The 17,398-nt window shown below is 35.4% G+C and overlaps 1 protein-coding gene across 1 annotated transcript in view; it reads right to left on the bottom strand.

Moving 5' to 3' along the window:
* Positions 1-5,691: 5,691 nt before the first annotated feature.
* LOC138318324 (uncharacterized) overlaps positions 5,692-17,398 on the bottom strand; it is a 56,238-nt gene continuing 44,531 nt past the window's right edge. The window contains exons 2-4 of the mRNA XM_069260594.1: positions 15,555-15,931; positions 11,070-11,205; positions 5,692-10,942 (exon numbers count right to left, since the gene is read on the bottom strand). Of these exons, the coding sequence (XP_069116695.1) occupies positions 9,677-10,942; positions 11,070-11,205; positions 15,555-15,931 (1,779 nt within the window). The 3' untranslated portion in view covers positions 5,692-9,676. The remainder of the gene's footprint in view (positions 10,943-11,069; positions 11,206-15,554; positions 15,932-17,398) is intronic.

The following is a 17,398-nucleotide window of genomic DNA, read 5'->3' as shown; positions in this document are numbered from 1 at the left end:
TGCCTTTGACAGCCTGGCATGCCTAGAAATATATTATAGAATGTTCTTGGTGGAGGACCAGTAAAAAAGTAAAGTTGCTTAGTGATATTTTATCAAAAGGTCAATCAAACCAAATGCCTTTAACATTTGAGGTGGTACCACAGAAATGGTATCGTGGCAAACACTTGAGACTTTCTATTTAAAAACACCGATATTTACCATTATTAGAAATCTATTTATAAATCACTTCTGTTGTCAAATTCTCAGCGAGATGTAACTAACTATATGAGACTGTTTCAAACTGATCTCTAATTATTATGTGGATGAAATAACCATTCACTGTACATCACCTTATTTAGTTATAATTGTATTGTTTACTTAGTGACCCTTGGTGACTGGACGATGATACAGCTGGATGTTACGCGACTGGTGTCACATATTGTCCATACAGACTTCTGTAACTAAAACATTCTGACATTCATCACGCTTACTAGATAATCTATTAATGAAGAACTTCACCAAAAAAACCTCTTCTCTCAGAGGACGCCCGTACTTAAACAGTTTATAACACTTCGAAACGTCACAGAAAAGTATAGCTTTGTCTAGAAAAATCTCTTATGGGTAGGAATCAGTTAAGATAAATATATTTTGACATACATATTTTTGATATAACACTCGTACAAAATCATTATTTTCTCCTTTCTGTGTTGAACGGAAAAACGTTTAGTGTTTTCCCCAAGCAACTAAAGTGAGAATATCCCTTCTAAAACCGAAAGCGTAAATTACTCCTTTATATGACAATGAAAAATATTGAAATACAAAGAATACCCATAACAAAGTAATACGAAGAATGAAAAATTGTATCTGTCTTCTTTAAGGATTTTTTATTGACTTTGTTTTTGCTCTAACCCCTTTATAAAAATAAATATTAAACGGTTTAGGTACGAAAGGAGACCTAGAACTGACTAGATAAAATAGCGTTATCTTAGAGAAATAACTGAAATTGATGTTTGGGAGGTGGGGAGGCAGGACTAAACAGGGTATATAGCAATGTAGCAGCTTCGTCACTTTACATGGTCAGGATGGACAGTTTAGTTTGCTAAAATGTTCTACATGTATATCCTTTGATGTAAAGTCATTTACGTCAACCTAAGATTTCCACATTAAAATGTTCGAACGGCATTGCCATATTTGTCAAAACCAAAACTTCGACTGTGAAACCATACAGTGGATTAACCATTACGTACCTCTAGAGGTTCAGACCATTAATATTAATTCAAAATAAATACAGCTTCTTTGCAAAAATCGATTTTTTAATACTTGTTTCCGAATCTTGATTTGATTGTGTAGTGTTAATATATTTATTAATGAGTGAATAAAATAAAAAAAATAAAAAGTTTAGATGAAAAATTGATCCCATGTACGTATTTAAACACTATTCTTGTTATTTTATGATCACGTATCTGACATATACAGTTAACGTGATTTATGACACCTAAATAAACAACCTTGTTGTTGTTGTTGTTGTTGTTGTTGTTGTTGTTGTTGCTGTTGCTGCTGTTGTTGTTGTTGTTGTCGTTGCTGCTGCTGCTGTTGTAGTAGTATATATTATAACGTGTTACGGTTATCTCCCCTTTAATGTTCCCTATCTATAGATAATGTAATCGTCCACAAAAAGGGTTAATACAGCGCAATTAGTAATATAGAATGACCCACCTTTTATCAATTTAATTAATTTAATTAAGTAATTAGGAACAAAATGTCAATGTTTCCTTACACTGTGTAGAAAACATTAATCGATATTTTCTATATCGCTCATATCTGATCTCCCATATCAACTTAACACAATTTCGTTCGACCTTCTGTACTGAATATTGTATTGCGGCCTAGTACGCTGATTCATTTGTATCTTTTAGAATTATCTCCTTGGTAATCCACATGACCAAGAAAGTGTTATTACCCAACAGAAACTCCTTTGATTAATAAAATCAGATTGCTTTATATAATCAACACACATACTTATTCATGTAGTACATATACAATCAATAGGTATATAACTACTCTTTTTTTCTGATTTATGCTAAAAAATACATCTCAAACGAAGGGAATTATTTCAAATCCCTAATCAGTCGTTATTGCATATATTCTCTATAAATATTTGGATATTATAAAGGAAAATTCAGAATTGAGACTCTCTTAATCTCATTGATTAAAAAAAATATGTTTCTTTATAATTCCCATTGGCTTTGGAAAACAAATGGTTATTTTCAGCTGAAAGGTTTGAGAATGTCAAATGAATAAGAACTCATTCTCGTTATCAAAGGGTTTAAAAATCACCTTTGCGAACATATTAAATACCAGTATCCACTTTGAAAGGTGTTAATATCACAATTCTATGGTGTTTATTATGTATAATGAACAACTGAATATTGGCATAATTATAACCATTGCTTGAAACATTACACCGTCGATAGACCACAATCGGTAGTTATTGTTGTTCAATAATATGCATTTACCCAAATAAATGAATTGGGAATACAATGATTTTTTTAAAATTCTGTATTTGTAAGATGAATAAGAAACTTTCCATGATGGTTATAGTGAAAAGTACATGCGTGTAGCTATAATTCCAACAATCCGTCTGCCTGTGTTTGGAATAGATAACAAACGGTATGTGTCCAGCGCCTTTAATTCACAGACTGCAGATGACAACAATTGCATCATTCTAACTTAAACAAATGTTCAGTAATGGTAGATGTTCCTACCACAAGTAAAACTACTTACAACCGTTATATGTAACACAGATAGCCGGTTAATTTTTCAAATACAAACGAGATCAGTAAATTATAGAAGATTAAAAGTTCCTTATTCCAATATTTCGGGGAACAACTGTTCGCGACAATAGCAACGTCCTGAGACATCCCAAAAATATCTTCCCCAGAAAAAGATCTGAGTATTCAGTATAAAGGACACAAGTGGCTTCAGAACCCTTGAACAACTCTTTCTAAGGCTGGTTAATGAACCAAGTAATTTAAATGACATTTTTATGCTGTCGATGTTATTGGTAACTGTTGCTGTTTTGAGAAATGTCACTACAAATATAGAGGTTGATAATTAGAAATGTGGGGGATGTGGCAGAATGGTGATGACGTCTGTTGAACGGTTTTAAGAGGATTCGTTTGTATTATGAACAATGCATGTCCTTGTAGAATTATTTGAAACATATTAGCATGTTTATATCATTTTGCTGCGGTCGTTGCACTATATCTGATTTTAACTTGCGATATATTTGCTCTTGCTTATATTGTCTATACGAACAACGGTAAACACCGCCAATGTTATTAAATTTTGAGTGAGGTTTTAATATGCATAGTGCTTCCATGCTAATGCAATCGAATACATTTAGTTTGTCAATTTTAAGCCCCTAGGGTATTTTTACATCACATTGCAAATACTTAATTCCACAACACACAGTATAAGAGATGTTATAACGCTATGGCGGCAGTGTTATGTCCTCTGGTGAAAGGTCACCAGGATACTTCCTGGTATGCCAAGAAATGTTGTTTTCGTTTATGACGCGATTACTAAATGTCATGTGTGAAATGCTATATATGTCATTATGGTCTAAAGTACCATCAACAGTAATTAAAACTCTCGAGTAATTTCCCTTTCGTATTCATGACGGTATGGCGAATTTGCATAATTTTTAATTTTAAAGTAATCAATTTCGTCCTTTTGCTTAGGACAGTTTGGGGTATATTCTGAAATGTCACCAATCGTCTTATTTGTGAATGCTGCTTCAGTTGCTAATGTTTCTTTATAAATATCATTCACTCGTTTATTAGCTTTTGAAGGTTATTTGTCCGTCTTTTTCATTCTGTGGCCTGATGCTATTTGTCATCTGGTAATTCTTGTTGCGTAATTTTGTTTTGGAGAAATAAGTTATGGAACGCATTTTATAATTTGGAAAAATATTACGTAGCCTCTTTTAATGTCGTGTTATCAAATTAATCATAAGGTAGCATGTAGTCTAAAGTAATTTATATCTGTTGTGTCAGGAATGCATACGACAGAGAAAGCATTACCTCTTATGAATATTCTGTTGTATGAATCTAATATCTACTTCAATCTAGTTTTACACTGTTACAGGAATTTACTCGCATGGTGACGTAATCGGCAAACAAATCTTCAATCTAGCATCCATTTGCAATAAACACGACCTTGAAGCAATGATTTGGTAAATTACGTAAGCAAAACATATTGCTTAATCATCTTTGCGAAACAGCAATATGGATTTCTATACGGTTCCAAGAACAATTGGCAAAGCCTAGAGGGATCCACGTTATTCTATCGATCGTTGTCTTATTTCAGCTAATTCTGTTTGATTTCTTTTGTCAGATTTATGACTCTTTCTATGTGATTTATTGCTACACAAGGTAGGGATAAAATGAAGATAATGCTTCGAAAATAATTTATATTCAAATTTGTTCCAAAGACATAAAAATAAATCATTTTATAAAAAGATATTTTACTCGACATGGCAATACTGGTAAGGAAGAAGAGGTCACATGATAGCGGTAAAAGTTTGAAGTTCTCTGAGTGATAATTTTCATGACAGTAAAAATGTCAATTTTGAAAAGTGATTGCAGGTACTTTTATTATACCTCATGTTATGGTGACTATTGTTCTATTTTATAGATCGACTTCATAAGAGAAATATTCTCACTTATTTATATGTGGTATGTTTTAAGAGGATACTGATAATTTGTGAAGTAAAAGTCATGGAAAGTCATGGTTGATATCAAACCATCTCGTTGTTGTTGTTGTACATTAGACATAACATTTTAGATACATGTAGTTTTAAACAAGGAGCTGTTAGATGTGGCCATCACTCGTCCGTAATACAGTACTAAATGTCAATCGTGTGTTTCATTGGATAAAAGCTAAAGCTAAAATTGAGACAGATAAAAACCATTATGAGAATAAAATAAGGTAAACGTTTTCCAATGTAAGAAGAGAATAAAAATCAAATGTATTATTCTGTGCTGTTTTTAACAGGTTAGGACAAACGTAGGACTTTATAGACTTGACAAATGTCCCAAAGGAATTTTGTTCATGAAACAACAACCTGAACTATTATTGTTTGGCACTAATTTCTGTTACATTTGTACATGGGTATCGATGATGGATAAACAGACATACAGCATTAAATACCATAGCCTTTCTCAAGGCACTGTAAACAATCTTCTTTGTATTGGTAAACTATGGTAGCGTTTTAACAAGTATTTAAATTTAATGCTTTAAAGTCAAAGCAACAGTTTATGAGATTCTGAGATATTTTCCACCATGAGGAAATTGCGACCTCACAGGCTATTTTCGTAGAATACATCAAGAGGCAAAGGCATCGTGTGATCAACAGCTACACCAGGCATTTTTTTTTATTGTACCATCAAAAGACTTCATGGTACTCGTTTGGTACATTTCAGTGTGAATTGATACATGTACTTATATTTTGTTCTGGTCATGTTGAATTATTATCTCTTTGTTCAGTTACAATATTATTCATCTAACGAAAATGTGTTTTGTACAGACATTTTCGCAGAAATCTGCATGATTTCAAACACAGAATGTCAAACACATCCGAGATTATCACTTTTACCAAACAATGCAGAAACAAATGTAAAAAAAATAATAAAACAAGGAATTTATTCATTATTTTTATTTTGATATTCAACAACGTTCTGGTCATGAATACAATTTTTACACATATTAATCTCCATAAAACAATAATATTCACAACCAAATATACCCTCAATAATACAATATATCACCTTCACACGCGAGGACAGTAAGGGAGCTCAGCATAACCACCAGTCCATCTCCACAGTATTGCACACATTACAAGTCGCATCTCATAAAACCTTCAAAATTCGTCCTTCGGATAAAGTCATTGAGTATTTGTCTCGGCTCCGTTGTCAAAAACGAAAAAGTGTCCTTTTTTGCGTGTGTACAGATCGGTATTACATGAAGGATTATCTGACTGGTTAATTTATAAAAGTTTAAATTACATGTAAAATCAAGGGAAAGATTGATATCTGCTGAACTAAATTTAACTTTCAATACAAATACCGTCTCCCTTTTTAAGAAATAAATAGGATTCCGTTTATAAAATCAGAATTTTTTTATTTCATGATAAGAGAGAAAAATTGACATTTTTTATTCATGAAAACGAAGCCAATTTATATGAAAATGATAGAAAGCATAAATCATTGATATGGAACAACATGAAATAAGTTTAATGTTGTATTGATTTTCTATACGGAAAATATGAATATGAAGACAATAGTATAGGGATATGGCGTATCTCCACTTGGGAACAATCACCAGACACATAATGTTCAAGGACCAATACCATCGCAATTTGGTCTCTCAAAGAAAATGTATTCCGAAAAATATAAAGATGAAAATAAATCAACTATAGGTTTTCAATTTCAAATTGTTTTGAAGTGTATCCGCTGATCTGGACATCGAAAACAAATTATTGGACATATATTGGCATTTTAGAGAAAACAAAACAAAATTGAAATCGATAACTTATCCGACGTTTCTATTCATGAATATATGAAATGATAAATAGTAGACAAGGGCAACTCAGAATGTCAAATACATAATCCAAAGTTTTTCACAATTTGGAATGTTTGATAATTGAATAAATGTCTTAATAAATTACACATTTTAAACATCAGAAAATTTGCTGAACAACAGCTTTTTGAAGTGACACATTTCTTAGGCCATAAATCACATATATGCTGTGTAATTGAATTGATAATGCGACAGCCACGGACTTGATTCAATAATTAACACAAGAGTATTGTACATGTTCAAGCAACGTATTTCATTAAATGATCAAAAGAGACAGATATCACATGAATTAGCCTGTTATTTAGTTATGTTGATGACAAAAACTAGCAAGTATGTATAATATTTGTTAAGTGTCTGACTTTGTGCGAGGCCCAACTACTGAGCAATCACACTTCTCTAACTAATAAATGCCTGAACAATCTCGTCCCTATTCTTATCAAAGAACGACTGACGCCTTGGTACATAATTCGCGTGTCGTGACAACCATGTGACACGTGCTTTGTTTTAGATCATGTGACATGTCGTCCTCGTGCCTGTAGTTATGTCCTTAATCAAAGCACCATTAAATAGAGTATATTGTAAAACCGGCGAAATGTCAAAACAAAAAATACCATCATCAAAGTAAACATAACTTCTGGACTTTGATGCATCCAATATTTGGTATAGAAGCTGATATAGGTAAACTTGCTACACTGCAGTAAAAAACAAGCAATGGAGATATTTATTCCCAAGTCGAAATTCTTTGTTTCTCGTTTGATATTTTAAATTTGTTTCTTGTAACTCAGTCTAACGGTTTCGGTTTGGTAATCTGAATATCTTAATGAAAAAGAGGTTAACTATCATAACCAGTACTCTGAGTTTGATTTCTATATAATGTCTTATTGTTTAATTATACATGTGAAGATGTATTTCGCCATTAAAGAACAAAAATGCGTTTGTTGCACCAACACATGGCAGTTTAGCATGCATATACAAGTGAATGCGTACATTAGCACCAAAACCTCTCTCAAGAGACTAATTACCCTGAAAATCACCCAGCATTAGTCTGGGGTAGTACATGCAACTCATAATCAATAATAATGAACCGATTTAGATTTATCAATCTTCAATTAACTAAATGGCATTCCTAGACATTGGTATGTGTGTTTGGTATGAAAACAAAGTTAGCGTAATAATATAAAGGTTTTCAGAGACAGCTAACCAATCCATTATAGGTTTGAAAAACAACTATTATTTAAATTATTTGACTGGCTCTACATATGCCATGTTTATTGTGTATATGTGTTTATTCTTTCCATTGTTTTATTGATGAAAACTATATCTATATTGTTTGTGTTAAATACCTTGTAAGCTTCCATATCCCGTGCCTCAATCCAAAACGATAAACTACCACTAAATTCAGTTTAAAAATCCAGCACACTAATAATTTTATGAAATAAAACAAAATCAATAATTAATATCCATTATCAATAATAACAATTTAGACGATTGGTGATTGATGATACAGATATCGTTCGTAAGGCCAGATAAAAAAAAACGTCAAACATCCTGAATACTAGAAATATTGAGATAAAATTCTCACGAACCAAGTTCTTCAGAAAACCATTCAATCAATCCGACATTATTTTACTATGGATATTTAGTTTTGATCACAATCAAACACATTTCAACGTTATTGCATTTTAATTATGTCGTTTGAGCTTCCATCAATTTCTTTTCAAAATGAAGTTCACAAGCTTTGGAATAATTGAAATTGCTAAGAAGACGGTTAAACATTGATACAGCAAAAACAAATCCAAAGTGAAATAAGATTATATTTCATTTGAAGTTTCTGTTTATTGTATGACAATTAGATATACAAAACATGGATCATTCGACATCAACAACTTCTAGTGGGAATTAAGTGATCAAATCACAGAAGCACAGATGTAGAAAACCACTAACTCTGGTCATTCTATGGGCAAGTCAATCAAACTGGTCATTCTTTAGGAAAACTAATCAAAATGGGCATTCTACAGGTAAACCAATCAAAATGGGCATTCCACAGGTAAACCAATGCAATTGTGCACTGCTCATTCTACAGATAAGTCAATCATACTGTTCATTCTACACCGGGAACCAAGTAAGCTAAGTATTCTGCAATCAGTTAGTCCTTTCCGACATAGCGCCAATCAAACTGGTCCTTCTACAGAAAAGACCAATCAAACTGGTTCTTCTACAGCAAAGACCAATCAAACTGGTCCTTCTACTGAAAACAATAATCGGATTGGTCCTTCTAACGAAAAAACCGACAAAATTAGTCCTTCTAATGAAAAGCCAAACAAATTGGTCCTTCCATTTAGACATTCAATTGAATAGGACCTCCTAGACAGGCACCCGATCAAATTGATTTACCTACAAAAGAACATCTTTCACAGGAACCAATCAGGTCGGGTCCTTAGGATTTTCTGTTATTCTGTGACTTGATCATGAACCGTAAAACAAATATGACGTCTACATTTGTACAATAAGATGTATTGATCCAGGAAAGTATCACAAACACCTCGACCAATATTGTATAAATAAAAAAGAGAAATTGACTCTAATATTTGATAATGCTTATGCATTGGCAAGACTGTAGGCACTAGGCATCGACCCCGACTTTCAAAAAAGTGAAAGTTCATATATACTGTCTGTAAAAGATTCTACATCGCCGATAGTGAATGCATTGTGCTTATCAAACAAAATCAAAAAAGGAATCTTAGTGATAAGAGCAATGCATTTTAGCAATAAATGATATCTAAAACAAATAAATCTAATTTGTATTTAAAATCCAAACCATCAAGAGTGTGGTATTTGAATTTTTCAGTATTGGATTTTATTCATATACATTACCATACTCTTTATTTCGATTAGTCAATATGAGGCAGTATCGGCGATGTAGTCAAACTGTGTATTCTGACTCCAACAAACAAATGCCATAAGCAGGGGCAGATAACTTGGTCTAATTTGAGCACAAGGGTAAAAATTGGAAAAAAATAATACTGTTATTAAGATCATACACAACACTTGATCATCACCTATTCATCAATTTTGATTTATATAGTGACCCATTTGTCTTAGGAATTTTTCTCGTGCGTTGAGGCCGATCTGTTGTGGAATATGAGTCTGAGAACGCCGTTCCTGGTACGGAAGATCCCGGGGACGCTAAGTTTGTAACCGACTTATTTCGGCGTCTTTTTCTGTGATCTGGACTATCAGCATCAAATTGATTTAGGTTATATAGATCGGGAGACATAAATGAGTTTCTATCCATTCCGGAATGTCCTTCACTATATACGGATCGGGGAGCGGATATCGTCGGAGTGAGTCCTCGATCCCCTACTTGGTACATACCTCTTTGGTCCGGATTTACACAAACATTACACACGCGTTGTTGTGCCGGGTGTGGAGGTTGAACCCAGTAAGGATCCTTATATTGTTCTACTTCCGGCATTTGACAATTACATCCGGAATCATAGTCTGGTGCACCGTATATATAGCCAGAGTTTCGTAAATCATTTTCTATTGACTGGTATATATTGCTCTCCTCCTGTCTGGCCATCAATTCTCGTTGGTACTCCTCTAACCGACATTGGTCACACTGACAGGGCCCCACTCCTGGAATATTATCAAAGTCATGCGAATTACCCTTTTTCCCGCGTGTTTTCTGAGACGATTCTACATCCGGTCTCATGTGCGGATCTGTTAATCGTCTCTTTTTCGCAAATTGCTTCCGTTTCCATTTCGTTGTGATAGGATTCTCTGTAGTTTCTGTGTCACTCACGATTTTGCGCCTGTCTCCGTAGTAATTATAGGGATAAACATTTTGGTCCACCTTATCGTACGGATGATTGGAATAATTATCACTATCATAATACATACTATTGTTACCCTGCGACGCACTCGTGTACTGAGCACCATACTTAGGACATCCACACTTATACATCGCAGAATCTGGCGGAATATTCTGCGTCCAAAAGTCTAACACCGGCGGATGACTTTTCTGATCACAACTTCCGGTCTGTGACCCAGATAACCTAAACGAACCACTGTATATACTTCCGCGGACGGATTCGTACGTATGGTCGGTGTGATTTGTGTCCGTGCCACTGTAGGTGGCGGAAGTATCCTCAGCTGGTTCCGCCGGAAGTGGTGTGTCCAACTTGCCACGTTTGTATTGATATTTGTTTCCTTTTTGTGAGCCATAAAAACGGTCAAAGCTCTTCGGAATAATAAAATGTTTTTCTTCAGGCTGACTGTCCAACAATCGGATTTCTACGCCAGCATCAGCTAGGACGGACTGAAACAAAAACAAAAGAGTTATTATTGTCATAAACACATGCTTCGCAAACTTTGAATGACTATTTACCGATTTTTTTTTTCTGAATTTACATTGTATTGTCATTGAGGGATTATTTTGAGCCTACCTCTGTTGGTCTTTGTATCATTTCGCCTGATCCATCCGGGGATCTCATGTATAGATGGTTCTCTTGTCTTGCCACCGCATGTGGAGTCGTGGTTCCTGTGGGAAATTCAGAACTCTTCAGCCTTGCTCTCTGTTGTCTGAAATATGAACATCAAGTTTGAACAATCTGAAACAATATTTCAAATATGCAAAGTAGCACCAGTATTTTTGATACAACGGTGTTTATTCTATATTATTTTTTGAGGTTGATCACTGTAAACTCACTATTCTTAAGATTTGCATTGACGTCTGTTGCTAATGTAATTAATACGAGTGAATGATTATTGTTACGCCGGCGGCAGTTCGGGCGACACATCCGCCGTAAATGTAGTTCTTATTGCCGATAACATCGTTGTACTTAACAACCTTTCAAATTGTCTGTGTATAAAACGAGATGGAAAGTAATGGATAATGGGCTGGATTAGGGGGAAACATCTCGCTGAAATAGTTGCTGTAAAGCATAGCCATGGGACAGTCGGGACCAGACTGGTCAGGTTATGCTAGTCCGGTCGCGGACGATCTAATGGCTCCCAGAATCGGAAATCCATCGGGCGGAATGGAGAGTCCGGAAAAAGCTCCCTCTAACGAGGCTCAACAGTACTATTCATCCTTTCTCCAATGCATATTTTTCCAAACTACAGACGTTTCGTAGAAGCACAAGGGATATTAAGACTTTATATATATAATAGTGCCAGACGAAGATATCTGTTTGAGTGGTCTACACCGCATGCGGATAGTAATAGACACAAAGAAGGGTTGGCCCTTACGGCACCAGTGAGCCTAGTTAAGGTAATTGGCGGTCTTTGAGAGCCCGATGGGGTACTAATTGTCTGTAGGATATTATATATGACGTCACGTTAGTTCGGTTTCCATTTCAAACCCCGACAAATCACGTCTGTGTAATAACATACGGTAAATATATGTACTTTAATGCAGAGTAAATGTCTCTACGTAAACCCTATATCTAATTCAAGTTTCATGTCGATCCCTAAAATCACTACAGATTACAAGTAAATGGTAAACTTATTTTGTACTAACGTGTATATATAACGAATTTTCTGTACTGGTTATGTAACTTTGGAAGCACTAAAACGAAAAGCCTTCCTTTTTATTTTTGCTGCAAGATATATCAATCATATTTCGGATTCTTGTCAGATTTCAGAACATTTGCATCAATTTTAGAAGCACTAAGACGTTTGATTCAAAGGCCAATGAATCAAAAGTGACAAGACTTATGAGGAGAATGATAGCTTCATATGCTCGTTATCGATAAAGGCAGTTGGAATCATGACAAGTAAATATTATTTCTTTAAAGATATACATCTTGTATGAAAAGAACACATTCGTGACCGAGAATGAATGGTAGAATAACTACCAAAGCATAGTTTTAAGACACACGAAACCTTAACGAGTTTATGGCATATTTCCGCATGTCGAAATGTTGCCAAAGACATAAACTGCGTATGACTCTTTGTCTACATTTAAGGTGACAATTTGCCATTATGAAATTGAACACATTTTCGGTCACCTTCATGACACAATGAATTAATTCGACCAGAAGATAATTAACGTCTATGTTGTTTGACTTACAACAATGCCATACATACAGCTATTGTTGCTATAAAAATGTGCACGCCTAACGTTTTGTCCGGACTAGCCTTTCTTAGGAGACATTGTGTTTATAATATCATACACGATTGGTGCGCAATATACGGGTGGGGCCGCGGTGACCAAGTAGTTAAGGTACCTCAATAACCATCCACCTCTAGGTTGCGAGTTCGGATTCCATGTGGGACAGTTTTGGCAGGTACTTCTCCGGTTTTCATACACCAACAAACTTGGTACGTCCTTACTTGACCCTGGCTGATAATCGGACGACACCGAGCAATATATGAACTGCCTTCGAAAAGGATGAGATGATCATGGAAACCAAGTTTAGCCATTTCTAGCAATGGTTAGACGTAACAAGTAAACGTACCAACACACTAAACAAACAAATATGGAAGGATAACAAATAAAACATGCCACTGTCCGTCGCCTTTATTGCCCCGCTGTGACGTACTACACATCGCTATTGCTGCTGTTGACGAGAGCGAGGAGGTGTAACGGTAAAACGTACTCTGTTGTAATAAAGTCCGCGATAACAGTATCATATAGCGGTGAGGGAAAAAACAGATAAAACGACATGGTCGTGATTTATATCGGAGGAAATAAAACTAGCGAGTTGCCATCACCCGGTGATTGTCAGTATAACTATCATCTGTACCCAGCATCGATTGGTCCAAACAGTTCTTTTTTGATATCTGGTCTTCATGTTTTCAATCAAATACGATACGAGTTTACGACATTCGCGAACTGTCCTGCTGTATCTCATGTATAACAGCATATTGAACCTTAGCAGTGATACGTTATTTTATTTGTGTAGCTGTGGCGTAATTACGTGTAGCAACCATAACAGCAGTTTGTACCACTGTATCACTAAGTAGAGAAAACGTGGAGATAAAGTAAACATGAAGTTGTAGCAATATTGATAGACGTATGGAATTTAAATATAACCAGATGTTTTGAACATATCTCCTCACCATCCCCCACATCGGAGACACAAATTAAAAAAGCACCGTTGAAAACATATGGTGGACATTGTTTACACAGAAAATATCTGATTTACTGATAAATGTTACATTCTAGATAGAGATGTTGATTCCAGGAAGCGTGGATTTGTCTCTCCCTTTAATATTCGTATCGAACGCGACACGACGTGTCCAATAAGTTTTGCTATGCGATCCTTATTGAAGCCATCAACCCATGTCATTGTACGATTATTACGTAACATTACCCTGTGCGTAAGATTTATTGAATAGACTTTGTATACAGAGTAATTCCCAATACGACATCCGTTTAACAATGTTTCTCCGGACCAAGTCTATAACATTTGAATCGACGGGAGTGTTTCCTGCGAGACGTGTATGGCAGACCAGCATAACTTCTATTGGTGAGCGCTGTGGCAATACATTGGGAATTAGTGTTAATTCAAGGACAACATGACGGAATAACACGTTTATTTAAGCAATTTTCCAAAAGACGAAGGCCAGTTTGTCAACTGGTGTTGTCCTTGTGTTTTCCGGTATCATGTTATTACCACCTATCAAGTGAAATCAGAACTTTCGCCCGGTTACATGTGGTCGCCTTACATCGTTATCACCTTGCAATAAAGCTCTCTCCGCATGGTCTTCACTCAAAGTGTACAATGAGATTTCTCACCGACTACAACCCGCATTGCAATACATTTAACACTATTTCAAAACATTTGCTCAATACAAAATCTCACACGCGCAGCAAGATGAATGTCTCAATTTTATGCAATTTAACATTGTTATTTTTATTATTTTCTGATTCCATGTTTATTTGTCTTTTCATAATTTTGTTTTGTAAAATACATACGGGTAAACTTGTCGTCCAACTAAATTGATTTTAAGCACTAAATTGAGGTTTTAACACTATGCAGAGTGTCTCGGTGTGAGGACAGAACCCTCAAATCCTCAAATGATACTCAACTCAAGACTCAATGAAAATGAGGCTACGTGAAAGGAGACTTAGGAAAATAAAAAGAAAATCATGTAAAAAGACGACAAACAAAGATAATACCTAAATATTTAGTCGCCTTCTACCTTCATACAATGCGGGGAACAAATATTATTCTAACGCCCGACCTGCTGGACAGTTGTTGAAATGAACTTCATGACACGTTCTGATAGTATCGCCATACATCTCTCAGCGGCGATGTATACAAATTAGGCGCTAAGTACTATATCCTTTTTGTTTCGCTCTTCAGTTCAATTGTGCTGACTTCTTTGTGATAAAGGCTCATTAAAGTTAATTGACGGAAATGATGCGTTCCTTTCTGTTGATTTATTTTTCAGATACACATTTTATCTTGCATCATTTATGATCTGTGCGTTTATGTCATGTGGCAACAATACTTATTCAAATCCCGAAACTGAATCCACTAACACGTACGCATTTGTAAGTTGCTGTACATTTTATGTTCTCTCCAGTGCTAGACAATAATTCGATAATGCACTTTTGCTTGTTTGTTTGTTTTGTCGCAAGGTAAAACATGTATTCATTAAGTGTAATCAATTAAAGGTTGTCCTTTTTATTTACGTTTTGCAGCGATGTCTGTTTGTTTTTGTTTTACGTTCTTGCTTGAAACAAACTTTTCTATTTTTACATTTCCTAAAGTAATGATGTTTAGATTACAATGGAATGTTTTATTGTTTGGTTTTTTTCCTGAAAATTTCTTTTCAAGAAGTATTTGTGTCTTGTATACTCAAGAATGCCTCAGCAATATGCGTCAACATCTAAACGTTAAACTTTTGCAGGGCTGCGTCAAGCATCAATACAACAAAATCTTAAATGTATATTATTTGTAATAAATAGCACATACCTTTTGAAGAAGAATGCGACCAGAGCAACGAACAAGAACACGACACAGGTGATTGTTGCGAGAATCGGGATGAAACAGTTGGCATCACAGTCGATAAATAGCAAAGATTGTCCTGAACTTTCTAACACTGCATTCTGTAATTCCTGCAGGTCAATATTACACCTCTTGGCCATCCGGTCCTTAACCCTTCGTCTGTCGGCTGGTTCCGACAATCGTGTCCAGTTAAGTTGTAGGAATAGTTCCCGTTTCCATGGCGGCGGACATGGGAAGGCGTCCCACATCGTGTACGGCTCGATGACGTTTTCGGGACTACAGGAAGATGGACACGAGCCAGGGTGGACGACGGCGAAGTATCCTGACACATTAGCCTCAACGGCCTGGAAAGGAAGAAAACACGGAATTAGAAGAAAAGTTAGACGCACCTGTTAACATACGGTACAATAAAGAAAAGAAACAAAAGGTAATAATTTCTATCATATTTGTTTGTTTTGTTATCTTTTGTCGATTTTATTATATTATGATACATGAAATATCTGGGGTTTTGTACGTTTTACTAGATAAGATATTCTATACGCACGCTCAATAACAACCATTGTCACATTAAGAAAATATCAGATTGAAAATGAAAGAAAAAATGAAGGCAGTATTGAAAGACACGCACACACAAAGTTAAATCAGGTTGTATGTCGAAGAGACTATGAATCAATAGAACTATATGGGTGTTGACCAAATCGGATCACGATGGTATGGCGACTTTCATCTCAATTATCACAACCAAACACATTACTTGAGATTTTTTTTTTCGCACAATCAAGCGAGTAGCCATTGTCATGAATAAATCTATTGTCCGATTAATGTTCCGATTAGGGACATTACCATCCATCAAACAGCTACATTAATTAATAGAATTCACAAACGCACATGAAAAGCACGAACAATATCCATTTCTTTAGCATAAGTAATCATGTTGATGGAAAACTCACGTTTAGATTCTAAATTGACGGGATGAGATTAAAACTAATCCCAATTAAAAGAAAATGAATGTAAAGTTAATAACATCGAAATTTTCTTTTAACAGCTGTAGGTAGCAAAGAAACAGTACATCACGGGGAAATACATCCTCCTTTTAAGTATAATAACAAAGTCTGCTAGGATTCGGTTTTTCCATTCACTATCCTGGAACGACACATTGATTGGTCGAAACTATTATTACAATGGTCCACATGACACCTAACGGCTAAAGCTATCATTTTATCATCCCAACTAATGTAGTTCTATCCGACATTTCTAGCATGGTCTGACAACAAACAAGCAAACTACAACTTGTAATATTTAACGTTCTCCTAATTTGACAATTATGTGAAACAAAATCAATACAGCGATTGAAGAGATTGGTCCGAAAAAAGAGAGCATTTTGTTCTGTACAATTGTTGAAAAGAGTCGTGTGGACCGGTCTTGGCAGTTCTAGCAATATAAACGATGACCCCCTTGATGTACTTCTAGAACAGACGGAAAAGACACGATGGTTATCCAATATACGTTTTCGAGGCCGCCGAATAACTGAACTGAAGTGTCAAAACACTAGCGCTTCAAGTGGATTCGGTGAGTTTCTCCAGCGTGAGTTTTGTTAATGCGTCGCTGAAGAGTCTTAATCATGTTCCAGTTTCCTTCAATTGGGTCGGAACGCCATCAAAAACAAAAGCATTATAAGGCCACAGTTGTCAGAGAGAAAAAAGGACGTAATCCCACGCAATTGAAGAGCGATCATTGGAACTGCCTGTGTGTAATTATTGCTATTTCTCAATGGATGACTCAATACATGATAGCCGTTATGTCATCGCCCC

This window comes from Argopecten irradians, chromosome 3 (assembly GCF_041381155.1).
Source record: "Argopecten irradians isolate NY chromosome 3, Ai_NY, whole genome shotgun sequence".
In the NCBI taxonomy this organism is placed as follows: Eukaryota; Metazoa; Mollusca; class Bivalvia; order Pectinida; family Pectinidae; genus Argopecten; species Argopecten irradians.
The sequence above is the reverse complement of the archived record's forward strand: the minus strand, read 5'-3'. Positions and strand labels throughout refer to the sequence as shown.